This window comes from Emys orbicularis, chromosome 4 (assembly GCF_028017835.1).
Source record: "Emys orbicularis isolate rEmyOrb1 chromosome 4, rEmyOrb1.hap1, whole genome shotgun sequence".
In the NCBI taxonomy this organism is placed as follows: Eukaryota; Metazoa; Chordata; order Testudines; family Emydidae; genus Emys; species Emys orbicularis.
Window position 1 is genome coordinate 92,137,716 of NC_088686.1, and position 21,219 is coordinate 92,158,934.

The 21,219-nt window shown below is 42.3% G+C and overlaps 1 protein-coding gene across 1 annotated transcript in view; it reads right to left on the reverse strand.

The window, feature by feature from the left end:
• KIF18A (kinesin family member 18A) overlaps nucleotides 1-21,219 on the reverse strand; it is a 115,354-nt gene that overhangs the window by 27,889 nt on the left and 66,246 nt on the right. The window contains 3 exon segments of the mRNA XM_065403923.1: nucleotides 4,580-4,818; nucleotides 11,585-11,706; nucleotides 16,726-16,890. Coding sequence (XP_065259995.1) covers nucleotides 4,580-4,818; nucleotides 11,585-11,706; nucleotides 16,726-16,890 — 526 coding nt within the window.

The window sequence follows — 21,219 nt, forward strand, 5'->3', positions numbered from 1 at the left end:
TGAAAGCATAGCCATTCCTAACAATTTTACCTTTCTGAATAGGTCTTTTAAACACAAATGCAGTACAGGCCAACAAGAGGAAAAGCCATCTTCATGAATTTTAGAACTATGCAGTGAAAGTGCAGGATAGACAAACTACTTTTCATCCAGGAGAGCAATACAAGACTCTGATGGGCGGTGCTCACTGGCAGTGTAGCCTAATGGTTAGGGCACTAGATCTCTACTCACCTCACCTACAATTTCTCTCATTGCCCACTAACATGTCCTGTGGTGGATTGCCTTTTGGTGGGTGTCACCCTGATCCTCTGGTCAGCTCTCCAATGAGATGCAACACTCTCCAGGGTAACAGAGTCCCAAGGAAGATATTGGGTCTCGCAGCCTCCCAAAGGAAAGGGGGGTGGGAGAGGACCTTCAGTCTGTTTAGCGACCCCTGCGGATACTTGGTTCCGGCCATGCAGCTTGCAAAGCCTTTACCTTCTCTGGGTTTCCCCAACAGAGAGTCTGGAAGAGAGGGTTTTCATGCCCTCTGTAACAAGGTGGTTGGTAGGGCTCTGGCCCCAGGCCATGTGAGAAGCAACAATGCCCAACACCCAGGAGCACCTTAAGACTGCCTCCTGGGCCAATTCCTACCACTCGCTACCCCACCAAAGTCTTACAGTTTGACACAGTAACAAAGAAAAGGTGAAGAGCTGAACCTTCAGCCCTCTGGGCTCAGCAGGCTGGCTTTCTTCCAGAGAAAGGTTTCTGTAGCATTCTTTTTCAGGAGCTTTCAGGGTAAGTCTCTCTCCTTGCCCTGTCAGGCCCCTTCTGTCCTGTCAGTCTCCCTTTTAAACTCCAACTCCAGGTGGAGCATGCACTGCAGGTGGGGATGGACAACGCTGCCTGGGCCCCGAGTTGCTCCTTAACTCCTTCAGTTCTGGTGTAGGGTTTATACATTCCACCACAAAGAGTAACTCATTTCCTTCCAAACACTGCATTTTCCCATATGCATCAGGAAGTGCCTGAGGTATTTGGAATATTTATTCAATTTACAAAGGAAAATAGGCAATATAGGCCCAATGGTTTCAAATATGGGGACATTTTAAGCAATGTATCATTATTGTACCAGGTAATAGTGGTTCCATTAAAAAAGAAAACCATTCAAGAGAAGGCTTCTTTTTTGAAGGGTCACTCTCAACTTAAGTTAGGTGCTCTCATCATTCCTCTTAGTACCATCTCAAGTAAAAATATCAAAAATCTGATGTCACTTTTTGTGCTCTGTGTACTTTTTGGATTTCTTTCAGCATAGACAATGAAAATCAATTAAGTTAGTTTTAATTTATTTATAGTCAATTTAACTTTCAGGTTCTTAATACAGCAATGATTGGCAGTTTTGTGTCATATTTTGTGGCTTGACTATTTTTTTAAGCTTTTGTAGAACAGTGCCTAACTGCTAAGCTTTAGATAGTATATAAATAATCAGAAGAAAGAGCCCATTAAAACATGTGGATCATCTTGCTATGAAGAAAAATCATTTCAGGATAGGCTGCCAACAACTTAGCTGCTCAGGGGAGAGAATATGGTTCTCGGTGAAGAATAAAAATCTCCAGTAGTCTGGAAAGGAAACTGGTGACATCCCCTACAAGCTTTACATCATAGTTACATAACTAATCAACCCTCAAGAGGAAACGAAAAGAGTGCATGCTTAGCCAGATGAACTATGTGAAAAACATGTGTTGCTGGAACTGATTGCCTTTCAGGCAATGCTACAAAACTCTTCCATTAAGAAGGCAGTTGTTTCTTCCATGATTTGCATGGAGTCTACAGAAAAGCACTGAACAAGATCTACCTGGGAGTTTCCAGGTCAAGCACCATGTCTGCATGAAAAAAGTGAAAATTAGCGTAAAAAAGCATCACCTCAACTGAAACAAGTGGTTTGCATTTGCGTAGGTAAACCTGTAATCCAACAAGAGAAGTGGGCTATGTTCGCCAAGGAACACTTGAAGCCTTTGAACAGTAGACAAATTGAGAATGGGGAATCATCCTCAACTAATCCAAACACAATCCCCTTGAGCAGTGTGAAAACCTGAAGTCTATCCTTATGATTTTGGTTCAAAAGCATGAATGGGTTTTACTCGGTCATTGAATTCAATAAGAGCAGGATCAAACGCTAAATGTATATGTAACGCCGAGAGCCCCGGTGTTGGTGGGCAGGATTGAATCTGGGACCTCTGAAGCTAAATGAATGAGCCTCTACTACATGAGCCAACAGCCACATAGCTCTTAGGTAAGGCTGTGGCGGACTCATTAATCTCTAAGTGGTCTCGGTGCCACCAGAGGGGGACAGAGCACCACACCCAGGAAGTGTGTGGGTTACTCATAGGATTTGTAGAGAGGTGGGTGAAACAGAAGTAGATATGTTTTGTTCCATATGGGAAAAGTGTTTAGCTTGACATGGCAGAGTGGCAGGGAATAGAAGTTACAAAAAATGATAGCCGAAATCTAACAAAACTGATCACCTGTCATAAATACTCTGAACACTTACTTGCATATCCATACATCACCAACATAAAAAAAACATCTATATATCTGGAAAAGTTGCAAGGCTTGTAACAGCTGTATCCACCTCTTATTTAAAAAAAATAAAATAAAAAAAAAGTGTTTCACGGACCATTTACATGAAACACTTGCAAAGCTAATTTTAATTACATTGTTATTTAAACTAAAAACAACAAAAAGTAGGCAAAACCACTCATTTATATGTAGAGTGAAACATAATATTTTAATTTGAAATGAGAAGAGAGCCAGTTTCATAACCAGAAACTCCAGCCCTCACCTTGAAAATAGAGTGGTTCAGAAGAGTGCACTCAGATGATAGTTATGAAAAGTTTAAATAAGCTTATCCCACCAAAACAGATTTAGTTTACCAAAACCCCCACACAATAGAACAAAACTGGTTATTGTTAAGGCTATGAGTCTGTCACGGAGGTCATGGATTCCGTGACTTTCTGTGACCTCCATGACTTTTGCAGCGGCCAGCAGCAGAGTTTGGGTGTGTGGGAGGGGGCTCAGGGCTGGGGACAGGGGCTTGGGGAGTGCAGGGGGCTCCCCAGATCCCAGTGGCATGGCCCTCCTACAGCTCCTTGGCGGCAGCGGAGGCCCACACCGCATGCTGCTTGCAAGCCCCACAGCTCCCATTGGATGCGGTTCCTGGCCAATGGGAGCTGCAACAGCCAGCGCTAGTGGCGGGAGCAGCTGAGCCCCTGCCTCCGCTACCTAGGAGCTGCAGAGACGCGGAAGCCCCGACAATCCCCTCCCCCAGTACCAGCAGGGGTCCCGGGCCGTGCACCGTGGTCTGACGCCCTCTCCCCCAGTACCAGCAGGGGTCTCGGGCCACATCCCCCAGCACCCGTAGCGCCCCCAGACCACCCCCCAGAGCACTCGTGGCCCCCCGCCCAAGTTTTAGTCAGGGCAGGTATTTTTAGTAAAAGTCATCGACAGGTCACGGGCCCATGAATTTTTGTGTACAGCCCGTGATCTGTCCATGACTTTTACTAAAAATACCTGTGACTAAAACGTAGCCTTAGTTATTGTTACATTTGAATATTACATAAAAAGGCAGGGTTTTTTTATGTCTCTTGACTGTTTACAGACATCTTTCAGAAATTTAAATGGACAATCACTAAGATTAGAGGACACTCAAACAGCTGAGAGAAAAAGACATTTGATACAAGTGGCGAGAAGGTACCCAGAGTAAAAGACGAGTATGTAAATATGGTGGGCTTTAGGATCTGCTTTTCATAGATTATAAAGTTAATGTTGCATCATTCAAACTGCTTGATCAACGATTAAGTTTTCATGTCTGATTCCTCTCTGCTCTATCCGATTTGTTGGAAGTTTATTTCTTTTTATAAGTAAAAGAAAGAAGAAATATACGCAATTAAAATAAAAAAAAACCCAAAACCGTAAGTGACCTGCCAAGAAATTGCCAAAGTTCCACCAACTTTAGCAATACCTGCAAAATGCCTGATTCATGTCAACAAACAGCCAGACTAAGAGGAGCTTTTGGCAAGTTAACTCAATATTCTCCTCTAGGCTTCCCAAACCTACTGATCACCGGTTTACATTCAGATAGGACACCCCAGAGTTCACTGTGTAGATTACACTACAATTATGGAAATTCAGTCAGATTAAAGGAAGATTAAATTGAACAATCCAAGGGTGCCACTATATCTACTTAAATCTAGGCAAAAACTGAAACCAGATGCTTAGACATAATGAATGGTCCATCTTCTATCAGACATGGCATTTTGAGGCAGGTCTGAGGGCGGGGGGAATTGTCTTTCCTCCATATACATTTTCTCTGTATCCACAAGAGTAGCTGATTCATGACCATCATTTTACACCAAAAGTTTGGGTTGTGTTTGCAAGATTTTTTTGGGATAGATGGCAATTTAACAGACACAGTTCACATAAAAAATGCAGGCACTGCAAATCTATATTGCCAAATATTAATGTAAGTAATCTATCCATATCAATCATGGCTTTTTGGGGCAACATTGCAAATTATTCTCATTAGAAAATGTAATTATATACTTACGGCAAGGTGTATTTGGATTGCTTGCAAGTTGTGGAAATGCCAGGATAACAGACATCTCTGGTTGATCATTTTGTTTAGGTTCCTCTTCAACAGGTTGGTCAGCCCAAACTACTGTTTTTGGTCTCTGAATCAGCTGTTCAACCTCCTTGAAGTTAGCCTCAATGACAGCATTTGCCAGCCCAGCTTCTTTTAAGGTGAAGTACTGTTTTCTTAGAACTGGAAGCAAAGCATTTAGTACTCTACAAACAAACAAAAAACCCCAGACAAAGATAATTTTAAATATCTTTACATGAAAGTTTTAGTCTAGTCAACAGTAACCTAGCTATGAACTATGACTGTTAGAACATAAAAACTACTATTGGCTGAGCCCCTGCAAGTTTCTCTCCTTCCTCTGCAGATTGGGGCCCGGGTCACTTGCAGGTTTAAACTAGAGAGTGGGTGGGCAAGATTCTGTGGCCTGCAATATGCAGCAGGTCAGACTAGATCATCACATTGGTTCCTTCTGGCCCTAAAGTCTATTGTTGATTTAGTAGCCTTATTATTTGATTCAATTTGAAAGAAGTGTAATCAACTTTTGAAAAGTACTAAAACTCCATGCAGAAATCACTGCTAATTTTGGTGGTGTTCTCTTCCCTGAACTATTAAATATGATGTATATGAAAATTCTTTATCATCCTAGTAAGTAATATTTTCATAACACTGTGCAATACACCAAAACATGAAAAATGGCACAGAAGTATGGTTGATATATTTTGATAATATTGAAGATATTATTAGAGCTAATATTTATTTTTCAATTATATATCTCATCAGATAACCAACACAGACTTTTTTTCAATTCAATTATTTTTCAATCAGGCATCAAAGTGGTGGTGTTCACTTTTTATACAGCATCCAAAATGTGGGCCAGAGTTCCAGTTTCAGTTTTGCAGGTTTCTGTGGCTTATTCAGCACTTGCGTTGTTTGCAGTAATCGCATTTAACATGGATAGTTGATTTTAAAAAAATCTGCTCAAAGCATCTAACTTTCTTGAATCCCATTAGCTGTATAACAGCTTCTGTGTAACAAAATTAGACTTTGCTTATCATTAAATGCCATTTAAGTCTAAGGCAAAAGCCACGCACAGGCTAACCTACCTTAACTAGCTTGAATCCAGCTAGTGTGGTTAACAATAGCAGTGGAGACAGTGCAGCATAGGCAGTACGAGCCCGGCACAAATCCTGGTTACATACTCTACTCGATAGCCTGTGCTACACTGTCTCCACTGCTATTGTTACCTGAGATAGCTGGAGTCAAGCTAGCTCAGGTAGGTTGGCCTGCGACACAGCAAAAGCTGATCAATGTACCTTAAAGCACAGGGAGATTATAAACATCAATGTTATTGTTTGGTATACGTATGGAAATTATATCAACATCCTTTATGAAGTCTATGGGTACCACTGCAGTCTGCACCTACGATCCACTGGACAGGGGCAGAGTGGGACATAGAGCATCAAAGCTACGCAGGGTATTGAGCAGGGGATCTTCTGGAATGCATGCACTCTGCAGGGCAGTGATAAGGACTGTATGAATTGTAAATGAACATAAAAATGGCCATACTAGATCAGACCAAAGGTCCATATAGCCCAGTATCCTGTCTTCCGATAGTGGCCAATGCCAGGTGATTCAGAGGGAATGAACAGAACAGGATCAAGTGATCCATCCTCTATGGCCCATTCCCAGCTTCTGGCAAACAGAGGCTACGGACACAATTCCTGCCCATCTTGGCTAATAGCCAATGATGGACCAATGCATCAATGAATGAAAATATCTTGCCCTCACACTCCATCCCTTTGTTAAAAGTTCTGTGCTACTTGGAAGTAACTTTACCTTAAACTTGGTCTTAATATGGAATATCCTTTACTCAACTCCTGTTTGCTATTCACTCACTTTCTGTTGCCAGTAAAAGGAAGCATACTACAACATACGAAATTTGACAGCAAAGAAAGGAAAAAAATCCAACAATTCTGGAAGTTAAATGCTAATGTAATAAAAAGATATATTTTAAACAACTCTATTTTGGAAGTATACTAGTAATGTGGGCCGATCTAATAATTCGGTGGTAAAACAACTGAAGTGTCAGCAATATTCAGTTCTTTAAAAGCTCCATATGCTTGCTGTACCAGAGAGATTTACAAATAAGAAAGTGTTTTCAAAATAGCTTGGATTGCAATATGATCTCTGAGAAGTTTGACAATTGCAGCTGAAAATAATCTTAGTTGCTTGCAGATCAGCCTACCTGTTATTAGGAAGAGACAGATATTAGTAATGGGCGATTAGATCATTAGAAACATAGATAGCTGGGTATGCGATGACCGGGAGAACCGCATGGTGACTTGCCTGCCTGGTGCGAAGGTTGTGGATCTCTCGAGATATCTAGATAAGCTTATGTGTAGTGCTGGGGGAAGAGCCAGTGGTCATGGTACATGTAGGTACCAATGACATAGGGAAGGATAGGAGAGAGGTCCTGGAGACCAAATTTAGGGTGCTAGGTAAGAGATTGAAGTCCAGGACCTCCATGGTAGCATTCTCTGAAATGCTTCCAGATCCACACTGGATCCAGTTAGACAGGCAGAACTGCAGGGACCCAATGCATGGATGAGACAATGTTGTAGGAAGGAGGGGTTTAGATTTATTAGGAACTGGGGAAACTTTTGGGAAAGGAGGAGCCTATACAGGAAGGATGGGCTCCACCTAAACCAAAATGGAACCAGATTGCTGGCACTTAAAATTAAAAAGGTCATAGAGCAGTTTTTAAACTAAAGGCTGGGGGAAAGCCGACAGGTGCAGAGGAGCACGTGGTTCGGACATCCCTTAGAGGAGGATCTATAAATGGAGATTCGTTATGTCCTAATAAGGAGGAGAGGATGGAAAATGATCAAATACAGGTAGGATCTGATGAGAAATAGTCAAAAGAAAAAAAAAAAAAGTCCCATTCAATTACATCATACAAGGGCAGACAGCTAAAAACTGACAAGTTTTAAAGTGCTTATATAACAATGCTAGAAGTCTAAATAATAAGATGGGTGAACTAGAGTGCCTCGTATTAAATGAGGATATTGATATAATAGGCATCGCAGAAACTTGGTGAAATGAGGATAATCAATGGGACACAGTAGTACCAGGGTACAAAATACATCGGAAGGACAGAACAGGTCATGCTAGTGGAGGAGTGGAACTATATGTTAAAGAAAGCATAGAATCAAATGAAGTAAAAATCTTAAATGAACCAAACTGTACCACAGAATCTCTATGAATAGTAATTCCATGCTTGTATAATAAGAATATAGCAGTAGGGATATATTACAGACCACCTGACCAGGAAGGTGACAGTGACTGTGAAATGCTCAGGGAGATTAGAGAAGCTATTAAAACAAAAAACTCAAGAATAAGGAGGGATTTCAACTATCCCCATATTGATTTGGTACATATCACCTCAGGAAGGGATGCAGAGATAAAGTTTCTTGACACCTTAAATGACTGCTTCTTGGAGCAGCTAGTCCTGGAACCCACAAGAGGAGAGGCAATTCTTGATTTATTCCGAAGTGGAGCACAGGATCAAGTCCAAGAGGTGAATATAGCTGGACCGCTTGGTAATAGTGACCATAATATAACAAAATGTAACACCTCTGTGGCGGGGAAAACACCACAAAGGCCCAACGTTGTAGCATTTAATTTCAGAAAGGGAAACTACACAAAAATGAGGAGGTTAGTTAAACAGAAATTAAAAGGTATGGTGCCAAAAGTAAAATCCCTGCAAGCTGCATGGAAATTTTTTAAAGACACCATAATAGAGGCTCAACTTAAATGTATACCCCAAATTAAAAAACATAGTAAGAGAACCAAAAAAAGAGCCACCATGGCTAAACAAGAAAGTAAAAGACAGAGTGAGAGGCAAAAAGGCATCCTTTAAAAAGCGGAAGTTAAATCCTAGTGAGGAAAATAGAAAGGAGCATAAACTCTGGCAAATGAAGTGTAAAAATATAATTAGGAAAGCCAAAAAAGAATTTGAAGAGCAACTAGCCAAAGACTCAAAAAGTAATAGCAACATTTTGTTTAAGTACATCAGAAGCAGGTAGTCTGCTAAACAACCAGTGGGGTCACCAGATGATCGAGATGCTAAAGGAGCACTCAAGGATGATAAGGCCATGGAGAAGAAACTAAATGAATTCTTTGCATCGGTCTTCACGGTTGAGGATGTGAGGGAGATTCCCAAACCTGAGCCATTCTTTTTAGGTGACAAATCTGAGGAACTGTCCCAAACTGAGGTGTCATTAGATGAGGTTTTGGAACAAATTGATAAACTAAACAGTAATTACTAAATTGATATTACTAAACAGTAATAAGTCACCAAGACCAGATGGTGGTGGTACTATTCACCCAAGAGTCCTGAAGGAACTCGAATGTGAAATTGCAGGACTACTAACTGTCCTTTGTAACCTATCATTTAAATCAGCTTCTGTACTGTACAAAATGACTGGAGAATAGCTAATGTGACGCCAATTTTTGAAAGGGGCTCCAGTGGTGATCCCAGCAATTACAGGCCTGTAGGCCTGACTTCAGTACCAGGCAAACTGGTTGAAACTATAGTAAAGAGCAAAATTGTCAGACACATAGATGAACATAATTTGTTGGGGAATAGTCAACATGGTTTTTGTAAAGAGAAATCATGCCTCATCAATCTACTAGAATTATTTGAGGGGGTCAACAAGAATGTGGACAATGGGGATCCAGTGGATATAGTGTATAGTATAGATTTTCAGACAGCCTTTGACAAGGTCCCTCACCAAAAGCTCTTAAGCAAAGTAAGCTATCATGGGATAAGAGGGAAGGTTCTCTCACGGATTGGTAACTGGTTAAAAGATAGGAAACAAAGGGTAGGAATAAATGGTCAGTTTTCAGAATGGAGAGAGGTAAATAGTGGTGTCCCCAAGGGGTCTGTACTGGGACCAGTCCTATTCAACATATTCATAAATAATTTGGAAAAAGGGGTAAACAGTGAGGTGGCAAAATTTGCAGATGATACAAAACTACTCAAGATAGTTAAGTCCCAGGCAAACTGCAAAGAGGTACAAAAGGATCTCTCAAAACTGGGTGACTGGGCAACAAAATGGCAGATGAAATTCAATGTTGATAAATGCAAAGTAATGCACATTGGAAAACACAATCCCAACTATACATATAAAATGATGGGGTCTAAATTAGCTGTTACCACTCAAGAAAGAGATCTTGAAGTCACTGTGGATAGGTCTCTGAAAACATCCACTCAATGTGCAGCGGTAGTCAAAAAAAGTGAACAGAATGTTGGGAATCATTAAGAAAGGCATAGATCAGGGGTCGGCAACGTTCGGCACGCGGCTCGCCAGGGTAAGCACCCTAGCGGGCCAGGCCAATTTATTTACCTGCTGACGCGGCAGGTTCGGGCGATCGCGGCCCCCACTGGCCGCGGTTCGCTGTCCCGGGCCAATGGGGGCGGCGAGAAGCGGCGCGGGCCGAGGGATGTGCTGGCCGTGGCGTCCCGCCGCCCCCATTGGTCCAGGACGGCTAACCGCGGCCAGTGGGGGCCGCGATCGGCCGAACCTGCCGCGTCAGCAGGTAAATAAACTGGCCCGGCCTGCTAGGGTGCTTACCCTGGCAAGCCGTGTGCCGAACGTTGCCGACCCCTGGCATAGATAATAAGACAGGAAATATATTGCCTCTATATAAATCTATGGTACGCCCACATACTGCGTACAGATGTGGTCGCCCCAATTCAAAAAAGATATATTGGGGTTGGAAAAGGTTCAGAAGAGGGCAACAAAAATGATTAGGGGTATGGAACGGCTTCCGTATGAGAATTAATAAGACTGAACTTTTCAGCTTGGAAAAGATGGGAGCGGGGGGAGGAAGGGTGTATGATAGAGGGCTATAAAATTATTACTGGTGTGAAGAAAGCAAATAAGTAAGGGCTTGTCTACACTACAGTGCGGGGTCGATCTAAAATATGCAACTTCAGCTACGTGAATAGTGTAGCTGAAGTCGACGTACTTAGATCTACTTACTGCGGTGTCTTCCCTGCGGTAAGTCGACAGCTGGCGCTCTCCCGTCGACTCTGCTTGCGCTCCTCGTTCTGGGGTACCAGAGTCGATGGAGAGCGCCCAGCAGTCGATTTATCGTGTCTATACTAGACGTGATAAATGGACCCACGCTGGATTGATTACTGCCTGCCGATCCGGCCGGTAGTGTAGACAAGCCCTAAGTGTTATTTACTCCTTCTCATAACACAAGAACTAGGGGCCACCAAATGAAATTAATAGGTAAACAAACAAAAGGAAGTATTTAAAACAAACGAAAAGGAAGTATTTTTTCCTCACACTGCACAGTCAACCTGTGGAACTCCTTGCCAGAGGATGTTGTGAAGGCCAAGACTATAACAAGGTTCAAAAAAAAAAAAAAAAAAAAAAAAAAACTAGATAAATTCATGGAGGATAGGTCCATCAATGGCTATTAGCCATGATGGACAGGGATGGCGTCCTTAGCCTCTGTTTGCCAGAAGCTGGAAATGGGCGACAGGGGATGGATCACTTGATGATTACCTGTTCTGTTCATTCCCTCTGGGGCACCTGTCATCGGCCACTGTCAGAAGACAGAATACTGGGCTAGATGGACCTTTGGTCTGACCCAGTGTGGCCATTCTTATGCTGATCACCTTTTATTAAAGGAAAAATCTTATATTGAAGGGATACTGGGAGGTGGAGGGAATTTTCAACATTCTGTTGAACATTACAAAAATACTATGCTTATGATGTTTTCCATTATATAGGAATATATTTTTATTTCAGTATTTATAACTGTTTAGATAAAGGTTTGGAAAATTATGCTGCCATTGTTACCTGAAACTCACTGAAATCTGTACATTTATTATACAAGTAACAAGCTTTGAAGAGGAACAAACACGTCAAGCATGATATACAAACACACACTTACTTTTCTGTTTGCTTATGTTGCTGCTCTTGAAGTGATACTAGAGACAACATGTGTTCAATCTGCATTTTCAGATCCTTGACCTCTAGCTTTAAATGGAAGCAGTGAAGATCTTTACGGAGCACCTTGAGAAATAAGTTACATAAAAAATATTATTTCAATTTCAGTGCGATACACACAAGTTCAGTCTAAAAAAGATTTTGAGAGATTAGCATGCAATACCTTGAAAAGTAGTTCTGCAATTCATCTACAACTATGCCAATACTAACTTTTAATTTAATAAATCTTACAGAAGGAATAAAATTTAATTTAGGTTAGTTAGACATAGCAGTGAAATGCTATTGTCCTATAGTTTTCCATTCACAAACAGATTTGTGTGCTGGACGTAGTTAAGAGTACACATATGTACAATAGCATATACCTTGTGTATAACTGAAACCATTCTAGATTTTTTTTTTATTCATGGAGTTTAAGGCCAGAAGGGACCACCAGATCATCTATTCTGACATCCTGTAGATCACAGGCATCACCCAACACCTGCACACTAAACCCAAAATGAAAATTATACCAAAACAGTACAGTCCACAGGGGACTAAACTATTATGTGTCTCAGACAGAGAATAGAAGGGACTAGGGTGCACCAATGCCCAAGACCCTTGCAATGGCAGGGGATTAATTGATATACACCCAGATAATCCTGGCAAGTGACCCACACTCCAATGCTGCAGATGAAGGTGAACCCCCTATCCCTTCTCCGCCCAAAGGTCACTACCAATATTTGGGGGAAAATTTACTCCTGAACCCATATGTGGTGATCAGTTAGACCCTGAACATGTCAACAAGAACCAGCCAGTCAAGCACATGAGAGAGAGAATGTTAGTCTCTAAGGTGCCACAAGTACTCCTGTTATTTTTGTAGAATGATCAGTGACACCTCACATCACTGGCCCACCCCATGCAGAGTCCCATCTCTAGCTATGGCCATCTCTGATGATTCAGGGAAAGGAGACCAGATAAAAATCCAAAATATATTTTGAGGTAGGTGAGAAATCCATTCCTAACCCTGGCAGGGGGCTGGATGAAGACCTGAATGTAAAATGTAAACCAGAAGGGACCCCGACCCGCAGGGCTGATGAGGCATGCCCCCCACCATCACAAACAACAGTCACACAATCCCATCCATAAATTTGTTCTGCTCTCTCTTAAAACCAATTAAGTTGTTTGCCCCCACTACTCCTTATGGGAGGCTATCCTAGAACCACTCTCTGATAGTTAGAAACCTTCTAGTTTCCAGCCTGATTTTATTCATGACCACTTAATACCCATTTGTCCTTGTGCCAACATTGTTCTTTAGCTTAAACAGTTCTTCACCATCCCTGGTAATTACTCTTTTGATGTATTTAGAGAAAGCAATCATATCCCCTCTCAGACGTCTTCTTATTACACTAAACAAGCCAAGCTCTTCCAGTCTCCTCTAACAAGATGGGACTTCCACCATTCCCCAGATCATTCTATCAGTTCTTCTCTGTACCCATTCCATTTTGAATTAATCTTTCTTGAACATGGGTGACCATAACTGTACACAGTATTCCAGATGAGGTCTTACTAGTGCTTTGCGCAATAGCATTAATACTTTCCCCTCTCTACTGGAAATGTCTCACCTGATAAATGCATTTGCCTTTTTTGCAGCTGCACTATACCAGTGGCTCATTGTCATTCTGTGATCAAACAACACACCCAGGTCTCACTCCTTTGTCCCTTCCAACTGGTGACCCCCCTGGTTTGTAGCAGAAAGGCTTAATATCAGGACACTACAAAATTAGGTTGATTTAATAGAAGTCGATTTAATAGAAATCGATTTGATACAGTCGATTGTGTGTGTCCCCACTAAGCACATGAAGTCGGCAGTGTGCGTCCACAGTACCGAGGCTAGCGTCGACTTTCGGAGCGTTGCACTGTGGTAGCTATCCCACAGTTCCCACAGTCTCCGCCGCCCATTGGAATTCTGGGTTGAGCTCCCAATGCCTGATGGGGCAAAAACATTGTCGCGGGTGGTTCTGGGTACATGTCGTCAGGCCCCCCTCCCTCCCTCCGTGAAAGCAATGGCAAAAAATCGTTTCGTGCCTTTTTTCCTGGGTTACCCGTGCAGACGACATACCACAGCAAGCATGGAGCCCGCTCAGCTCACTGTCACCGTATGTCTCCTGGGTGCTGCTGGCAGATGCGGTACTGCAGTGCTACATAGCAGCATCACCTTGCCTTGCGGACGGCAGACGGTGCACTACGACTGCTAACCGTCGTCGTCGTCCCGTGGGTGCTCCTGGCTGACCTCGGTTAGGTTGGTCGGGGGGCGCCTGGGCAGACATGGGTGCTTCTGGCCGGCCTCACTGAGGTCGGTCAGGGGCGCCTAGACAAAAATGGGAATGACTCCAGGTCATTCTCTTCTTCAAGTTTCGTCTAATGGAGATTCAGTCCTGCCTGGAATATCATGCCAGCTGGAGGCTTCTGCCTCAGGCTGCTCTCCCAGTCGGCAGCACCGCGCGGTCGCACCTACCCCGGCCTACCCCTTGCTCCCATGGCTCATGAAGCCTGGACAGTAGTAAGGAGCAGTTCAACTATAGGCTGAGCAAGTGCATAATGGTGGTAGAATGTGCCTTTGGACATTTAAAAGCTCGTTGGCGCAGTTTACTGACTTGGTTAGACCTCAGCGAAACCAATATTCCCATCGTTATTACTGCTTGCTGTGTTCTCCACAATATCTGTGACAGTAAGGGGGAGACGTTTATGGCGGGGTGGGAGGTTGAGGCAAATCACCTGGCCGCTGATTACGCGCAGCCAGACACCAGGGCGGTTAGAAGAGCACAGCAGGGAGCGCTGTGCATGACTGGCCAGGCTACGGTGTGAAAGTTCTGTTTGTTTCTCCTTGATGAAAACCCACCCCCTTGGTTCACTCTACTTCCCTGTAAGCCAACTGCCCTCCCCTCCCCCCTTTGATCTTCGCTTGCAGAGGCAATAAAGTCAAAGTCATGCATTCTTTATTAATTTGTCACACAAATAGGGGGATAACTGCCAAGGTAGCCCGGGAGGGGTGAGGGAGGAGGGAAGCACAGGGGTGGGGTAGTTGTAGGGGCACCCCCTAGAATGGCATGCAGCTCATCATAGAAGCGGCATGTCTGGGGCTCTGACCCGGAGCGGCCGTTTGCCTCTCTGGTTCTTTGGTAGGCTTGCCTGAGCTCCTTAAGTTTCACGCGGTACTGCTGCGGGTCCCTGTCATAACCTCTGTCCTTCATGCCCTTGGAGATTTTTTTAAATAGTCCGGCATTTTGTCTTTTGGAACGGAGTTCGGATAGCACAGATTCGTCTCCCCATACAGCGATCAGATGCAGTACCTCCCGTTTGGTCCATGCTGGAGCTCTTTTGCGATTCTGGGACTCCATGGTCACCTGTGCTGATGAGCTCTGCATGGTCACCTGTGCTGATCAGCTCGCCATGCTGGCCAAACAGGAAATGAAATTCAAAAGTTTGTGGGGCTTTTCCTGTCTACCTGGCCAGTGCATCTGAGTTGAGAGTGCTGTCCAGAGCGGTCACAATGGAGCACTCTGGGATAGCTCCCGGAGGCCAATACTATCAAATTGCGTTTACACTACCCCAAATTCGACCCAGCAGGGTCAATTTCAGTGCTAATCCCCTCGTCGGGTTGGAGTACAGAAATCGATTATAAGAGCCCTTTAAGTCGACAAAAATGGCTTCGTCGTGTGGACGGGTGCAGGGTTAAAATTGATCTAACGCTGCTAAATTCGACCTAAACTCGTAGTGTAGACCAGGGCAAAGTGTATGACCATACACGTTGTGCTATTAAATTTCATAGAACCTCTGCCACTGCAGTCTTCAAGGGCATCCAGATCTTCCTGTATAGTATTCTGATCCTCCTCTGTATTGATGCCTCCCAACTTTGTATCATTAGCAAATTTCATTAGCGCACTCCCACTTTTTGTGCCAAGGTCATTAATCGTATTCAATATTTTTATTAGTCATAAGACTGATTCTTGAGGAATTCCACTAGTAACCTCCTTCCAATCCAATAGTTCACCTTTCAGCACAACCCGTTATCCAGTTCCTTATCCACCCTACAATTCTTGTTCTAATCCCCATCTTCTTTAGTTACTAATAATTTCCGACGTTGCACCATGTCAAATGCTTTACCAATCTCCATGTATATTAGATGTACTGCTATTCCCTTATCTAAAAAAATCAGTTATTTTCTCAAAGAAGGAAATCAGGTTAGTCTGGGATAATCTACTTTTGGTAAACCCATGTTGCATTACATTCCCGTTACTATCTACCTCCATGAATTTAATTATTCTTTCCTTCAAAATTTGTTCCAAAATCTTGCACACTACTGAGGTGAGATTAACAAGTTTGCAATTGCCATGATCACACCACCCCCCTTTTCTTAAATATAGGTAAGGTACGACATTAGCTGTTTTCCAGTCACATGGTACTGCCCCGGATAGATACATTAAAAATCTTTGCTTCTGGACTAGCAATCTCATGTGCCAGTTCTTTCAGCATGGTGGGATGGAAATTGTCTCATTTCCCCAGCAATAACATTTGGGTTGAAAATTATAGCTATAGCTAACACAAATTTCATCCTTGTTCATGAATTTGAAGAGAAAGGGCTTATAACATAAAACCTACACCCTAGTTTAAGTGACTCCTATGCTGATCACCCAAGCCTGGAACGCCCTCCCTATACCAGTGTGCCAATACCTTTTTAAAAATGCTTTAAAACTCATTTTTGAATGTCCAATAAATTCTAACCCATGCCAGTAAAAATGTAGTGTCACACTATTTTTACAAACTATGCTGTTCAATTTTTTAAATGCCATCAGTATGCTTACCACTGTACATAGCTAAATATTTTCATGAATGAGAAATAATTGCATTAAAACGATGCAATACATTCAGGAAGAGCAGAAGAACTGCTGGATTTGTGCCAGGGAGACTAAACCAGTTGACACTTCTCTAATCAGCACTGGAAGAGTTTTTCATAACTAAAAAAATTCCAGGAAAGAATCTGTTCCCAACTATTATAAGCATGTTTGACTACGTCTGAAATCTACCTTTGAAAGGAAAGTCATTTACCTGTGGAATATGGCCATCTTGTCCCAGGAGACGCATTTCATTTTCCACACGATGCAGCCAATTAGTATTCTCCTCAAAGTGTTTCATCTCCTCTTCTTTCTTCTTCTGCACATGCAAACGACGAGTTTTAAGCATTGCGAGCCTATGATCCCGTTTACAAGTGGCCTGAAATACAACCATATTAAATTATTTAATGGGAAACTACCATATAATGTTCTCTGAATTCTGTTATGAAAAAGACTTCGCAGGCTTCCATAATTGGGTATAGTCAAAACAATTTACACAGTCTTTGATCGATGTAATATTTGTAAAGTAGCACACTCTTCCTAAGTGCACTACTGAAGTCTATTAAGTTGTTTTATATGCTCTCATTCATAGTTCTTTTCCTCTGAAATCTTTTCAATAGGACTTTTGAGACCATAGTAAATTGTTTAATACTCTTACAAAAATTGCATGTTTTAAAAAATTACACTGGTCTACAATTTTTGAGAAGTCGTCTGCTTCAGAGATAAAATGTGCTATTTATTATGTATTTTGATGTGCTGAATTCAAATATGACAATTAAAACAACTGATTGGCTACTGTTTCTAAGATATTTAAGTTTTTACATTTTATGTCTATGTATATTGTGTAGATAGTAGAGTTTTAATCATAAATTGTAAACCTAGGTCTTTTCATGTGTTTATGGTTGCTTTACATGATAATATTTCACCTGTCCTGTTTATGTAACACTTTAAAAATCAGCAAACGGGTTATATAAATAAAATTTATTATGAAACAAAAGGCAAAAAACTATTATGTACGTAGTTTAATCCTATTCAGTGTCTACTCGGCGCTTCTTGGCTTGTCTCTTGTATTCATTAAATGGAGCATCTCTTGTCACTGTCCAGCAATAGTCTGCAAGCATTGATGGGCTCCATTTGCCCTGATAGTGTTTCTCCATTGCTGCAATGTCCTGGTGAAATCGCTCGCCGTGCTCGTCGCTCACTGCTCCGCAGTTCGGTGGAAAAAAAATCTAGATGAGAGTGCAAAAAAATGTATATCATTAGTGACATGTTGCAACCAAGGCTTTTGTATGCCTTGAGGAGGTTTTCCACCAACAACCTGTAGTTGTCTGCCTTATTGTTTCCGAGAAAATTTATTGCCACTAACTGGAAGGCTTTCCATGCCGTCTTTTCCTTGCCACGCAGCGCATGGTCAAATGCATCATCTCGAAGAAGTTCACGAATCTGAGGACCAACAAAGACACCTTCCTTTATCTTAGCTTCACTTAACCTTGGAAATTTTCCACAGAGGTACTTGAAAGCTACTTGTGTTTTGTCAATGGCCTTGACAAAGTTCTTCATCAGACCCAGCTTGATGTGTAAGGGTGGTAACAAAATCTTCCTTGATTCAACAAGTGGTAGATGCTGAACACTTTTCCTCCCAGGCTCCAATGACTGTCGGAGTGGCCAATCTTTCTTGATGTAGTGGGAATCTCTTGCACGACTATCCCATTCGCAGAGAAAACAGCAGTACTTTGTGTATCCAGTCTGCAGACCAAGCAAGAGAGCAACAACCTTCAAATCGCCATAAAGCTGCCACTGATGTTGGTCATAGTTTATGCACCTCAAAAGTTGTTTCATGTTGTCATAGGTTTCCTTCATATGGACTGCATGACCAACTGGAATTGATGGCAAAACATTGCCATTATGTAGTAAAACAGCTTTAAGACTCGTCTTCGATGAATCAATGAACAGTCTCCACTCATCTGGATCGTGAACGATGTTGAGGGCTGCCATCACACCATCGATGTTGTTGCAGGCTACAAGATCACCTTCCATGAAGAAGAATGGGACAAGATCCTTTTGACGGTCACGGAACATGGAAACCCTAACATCACCTGCCAGGAGATTCCACTGCTGTAGTCTGGAGCCCAACAGCTCTGCCTTACTCTTGGGTAGTTCCAAATCCCTGACAAGGTCATTCAGTTCACCTTGTGTTATAAGGTGTGGTTCAGAGGAGGAGGATGGGAGAAAATGTGGGTCCTGTGACATTGATGGTTCAGGACCAGAAGTTTCATCCTCTTCCTCGTCTGACTCAAGTGAGAATGATTCTGGTGCATCAGGAACCGGCAGTCCTTCTCCGTGGGGTACTGGGCGTATAGCTGATGGAATGTTTGGATAATGCACAGTCCACTTTTTCTTCTTTGACACACCTTTCCCAACTGGAGGCACCATGCAGAAGTAACAATTGCTGGTATGATCTGTTGGCTCTCTCCAAATCATTGGCACTGCAAAAGGCATAGATTTCCTTTTCCTGTTCAACCACTGGCGAAGATTTGTTGCACAAGTGTTGCAGCATATGTATGGGGCCCACCTCTTGTCCTGATCTCCAATTTTGCAGCCAAAATAAAGGTGATAGGCTTTCTTAACCATAGTGGTTATACTGCGCTTTTGTGATGCAAAAGTCACTTCACCACAAACATAGCAGAAGTTATCTGCACTGCCCACACAAGTACGAGGCATCTCTGCTCACTTTGGCTAAACAGAAATGTGTCCCTTTGCAAAATCAAACACTGACAAATAAGAGAGCACGACACTGTATGATTTCTAGAGCTGATATAGGGCAATTTGTTCAGCAGAGTGATGTAAGCTTCGTTATGATTGCATCATTCATGACTTCTAGGAATAACATGATGCAATTCATATAATGTATGATGCAATACCAGCTTCAGATTGCATCATTCATTGTTTTGCCTAAAAAGCAAGTACTGTCCAAACCCAGTCATAGATTTATTCATAGATCCAGTCAAAGATGTATTTTAGTCATTTCTGGTTTAAATTGAGATCCCTTCCCTTTATAACTCACTTATCCTCCGCCATTCCCAAGTCAAGGGTCGTATATACTGACCCAATAGCATATCTTGAAAACTAGAGCCAATCAACAATTTTAAGCATCATTTTCGTTCTCAGTGACCGAGAATTAGTAAAGTTTGACTACATTTATTTCAGAAGCTTTTTGGCTGTAGAGCAGTGTTATTTAAAGGCTATAATGGTCAAACTATAGAATAGAAAAGTTACACATACCTATATTATTCTTACAGGTAGCACTGTCTAGTTACTAGTAAGCAAAGAATGAAGAAAAGAGCCAGGAATTCTTGAATTCTAATGCTTGCTCCCATAATGACAGCATGACTACATGTAGGGCTTGTCCTCACTAAGGGCTAAATCGGCGCTGCTGCGATTGATGCAGCGGTGTTAATTTAGCGAGTCTGGTGAATATGCGATAAGTCAATGAGAGAGTGCACTCCCGTCCACTTCAGTACTCCACCTCCTTGAGAGGCGGAAGCTAAGTTGGTGGGAAAGCATCTACCTCCGAAATAGCACGGCGTAGACACTGCTGTAAATCGATCTAAGCTACGTCAACTTAAATTATGTAATTTGAAGAGTAACTTAGATTGACTTACCTCATTAGTGTAGACAAGGACTTAGATACATAAGAAAGGAGCAGAAGGACAAAACAAAGGAAGTTTCAACTCCAATTCCTCAAACACTATCCCTATTAAAAAGGGTGGTGGACGGGAGTGACCCATAGGGAAGAAACTATATAGGGGACCAATGGTAACAGGGGACTGGAAACTAGGGCAAAAGGAATGGAGGAGGACCCTCTTCCCCACCTCTTCCCATGTTTGAGTCTCCTGTGCTCTGAGCCCAGTGAGGGCATCTTTGACAAGTGACACAGATCAGGGAGGAGCTGGTATGTAGGTAGATGCAGCAAGTGGCTTAGACCAAGCCATTCCAGCCTTTGGAGGTCTGTGTTATATTACTTACATAGTCCCCTGAGACTAGAGGGAACATCCCACATACAATAGTCGGGATGTAGCACAAGTGTCTCTGGAAAGGACCAGCTACTGCATAATGATCTGGACAAATTGGAGAAACAGTCTAAAGTATATAGGATGAAATTCAATAAGAACAAATCTAAAGTACTCCACTTAGGAAGGAACCATCAATGGGAAATGACTACATAGGAAGGAGCACTGCAGAAAGGGATCTGGGGGTCATAGTGGATCACAAGCTGAATACGAGTCAACGGCGTAACACTGTTGCAAAAAAAGTAGGGCTGTCAAGCGATTAAAAAAAATGTATCGCGATTAATCACACTGTTACACAATAGAATACAATTTATTTAAATATTTTTGGATGTTTTCTACATTTTCAATATATTGATTTCAATTACAACACAGAATACAAAGTGTACAATGCTCTATTTATTTTGATTACAGACAGTTGGACTGTAAAAAACACGAACCACCAAAAAAGAAAATCAACCTTCTGTTGGTGGCATCTGACTCAGATGACGAAAATGAACATGTGTCGGTCTGCTCTGCTTTGGATCGTTATCGAGCAGAACCCATCATCAGCATGGACGCATGTCCCCTGGAATGGTGGTTGAAGCATGAAGGGACATATGAATCTTTAGCGCATCTGGCATGTAAATATCTTGTGATGC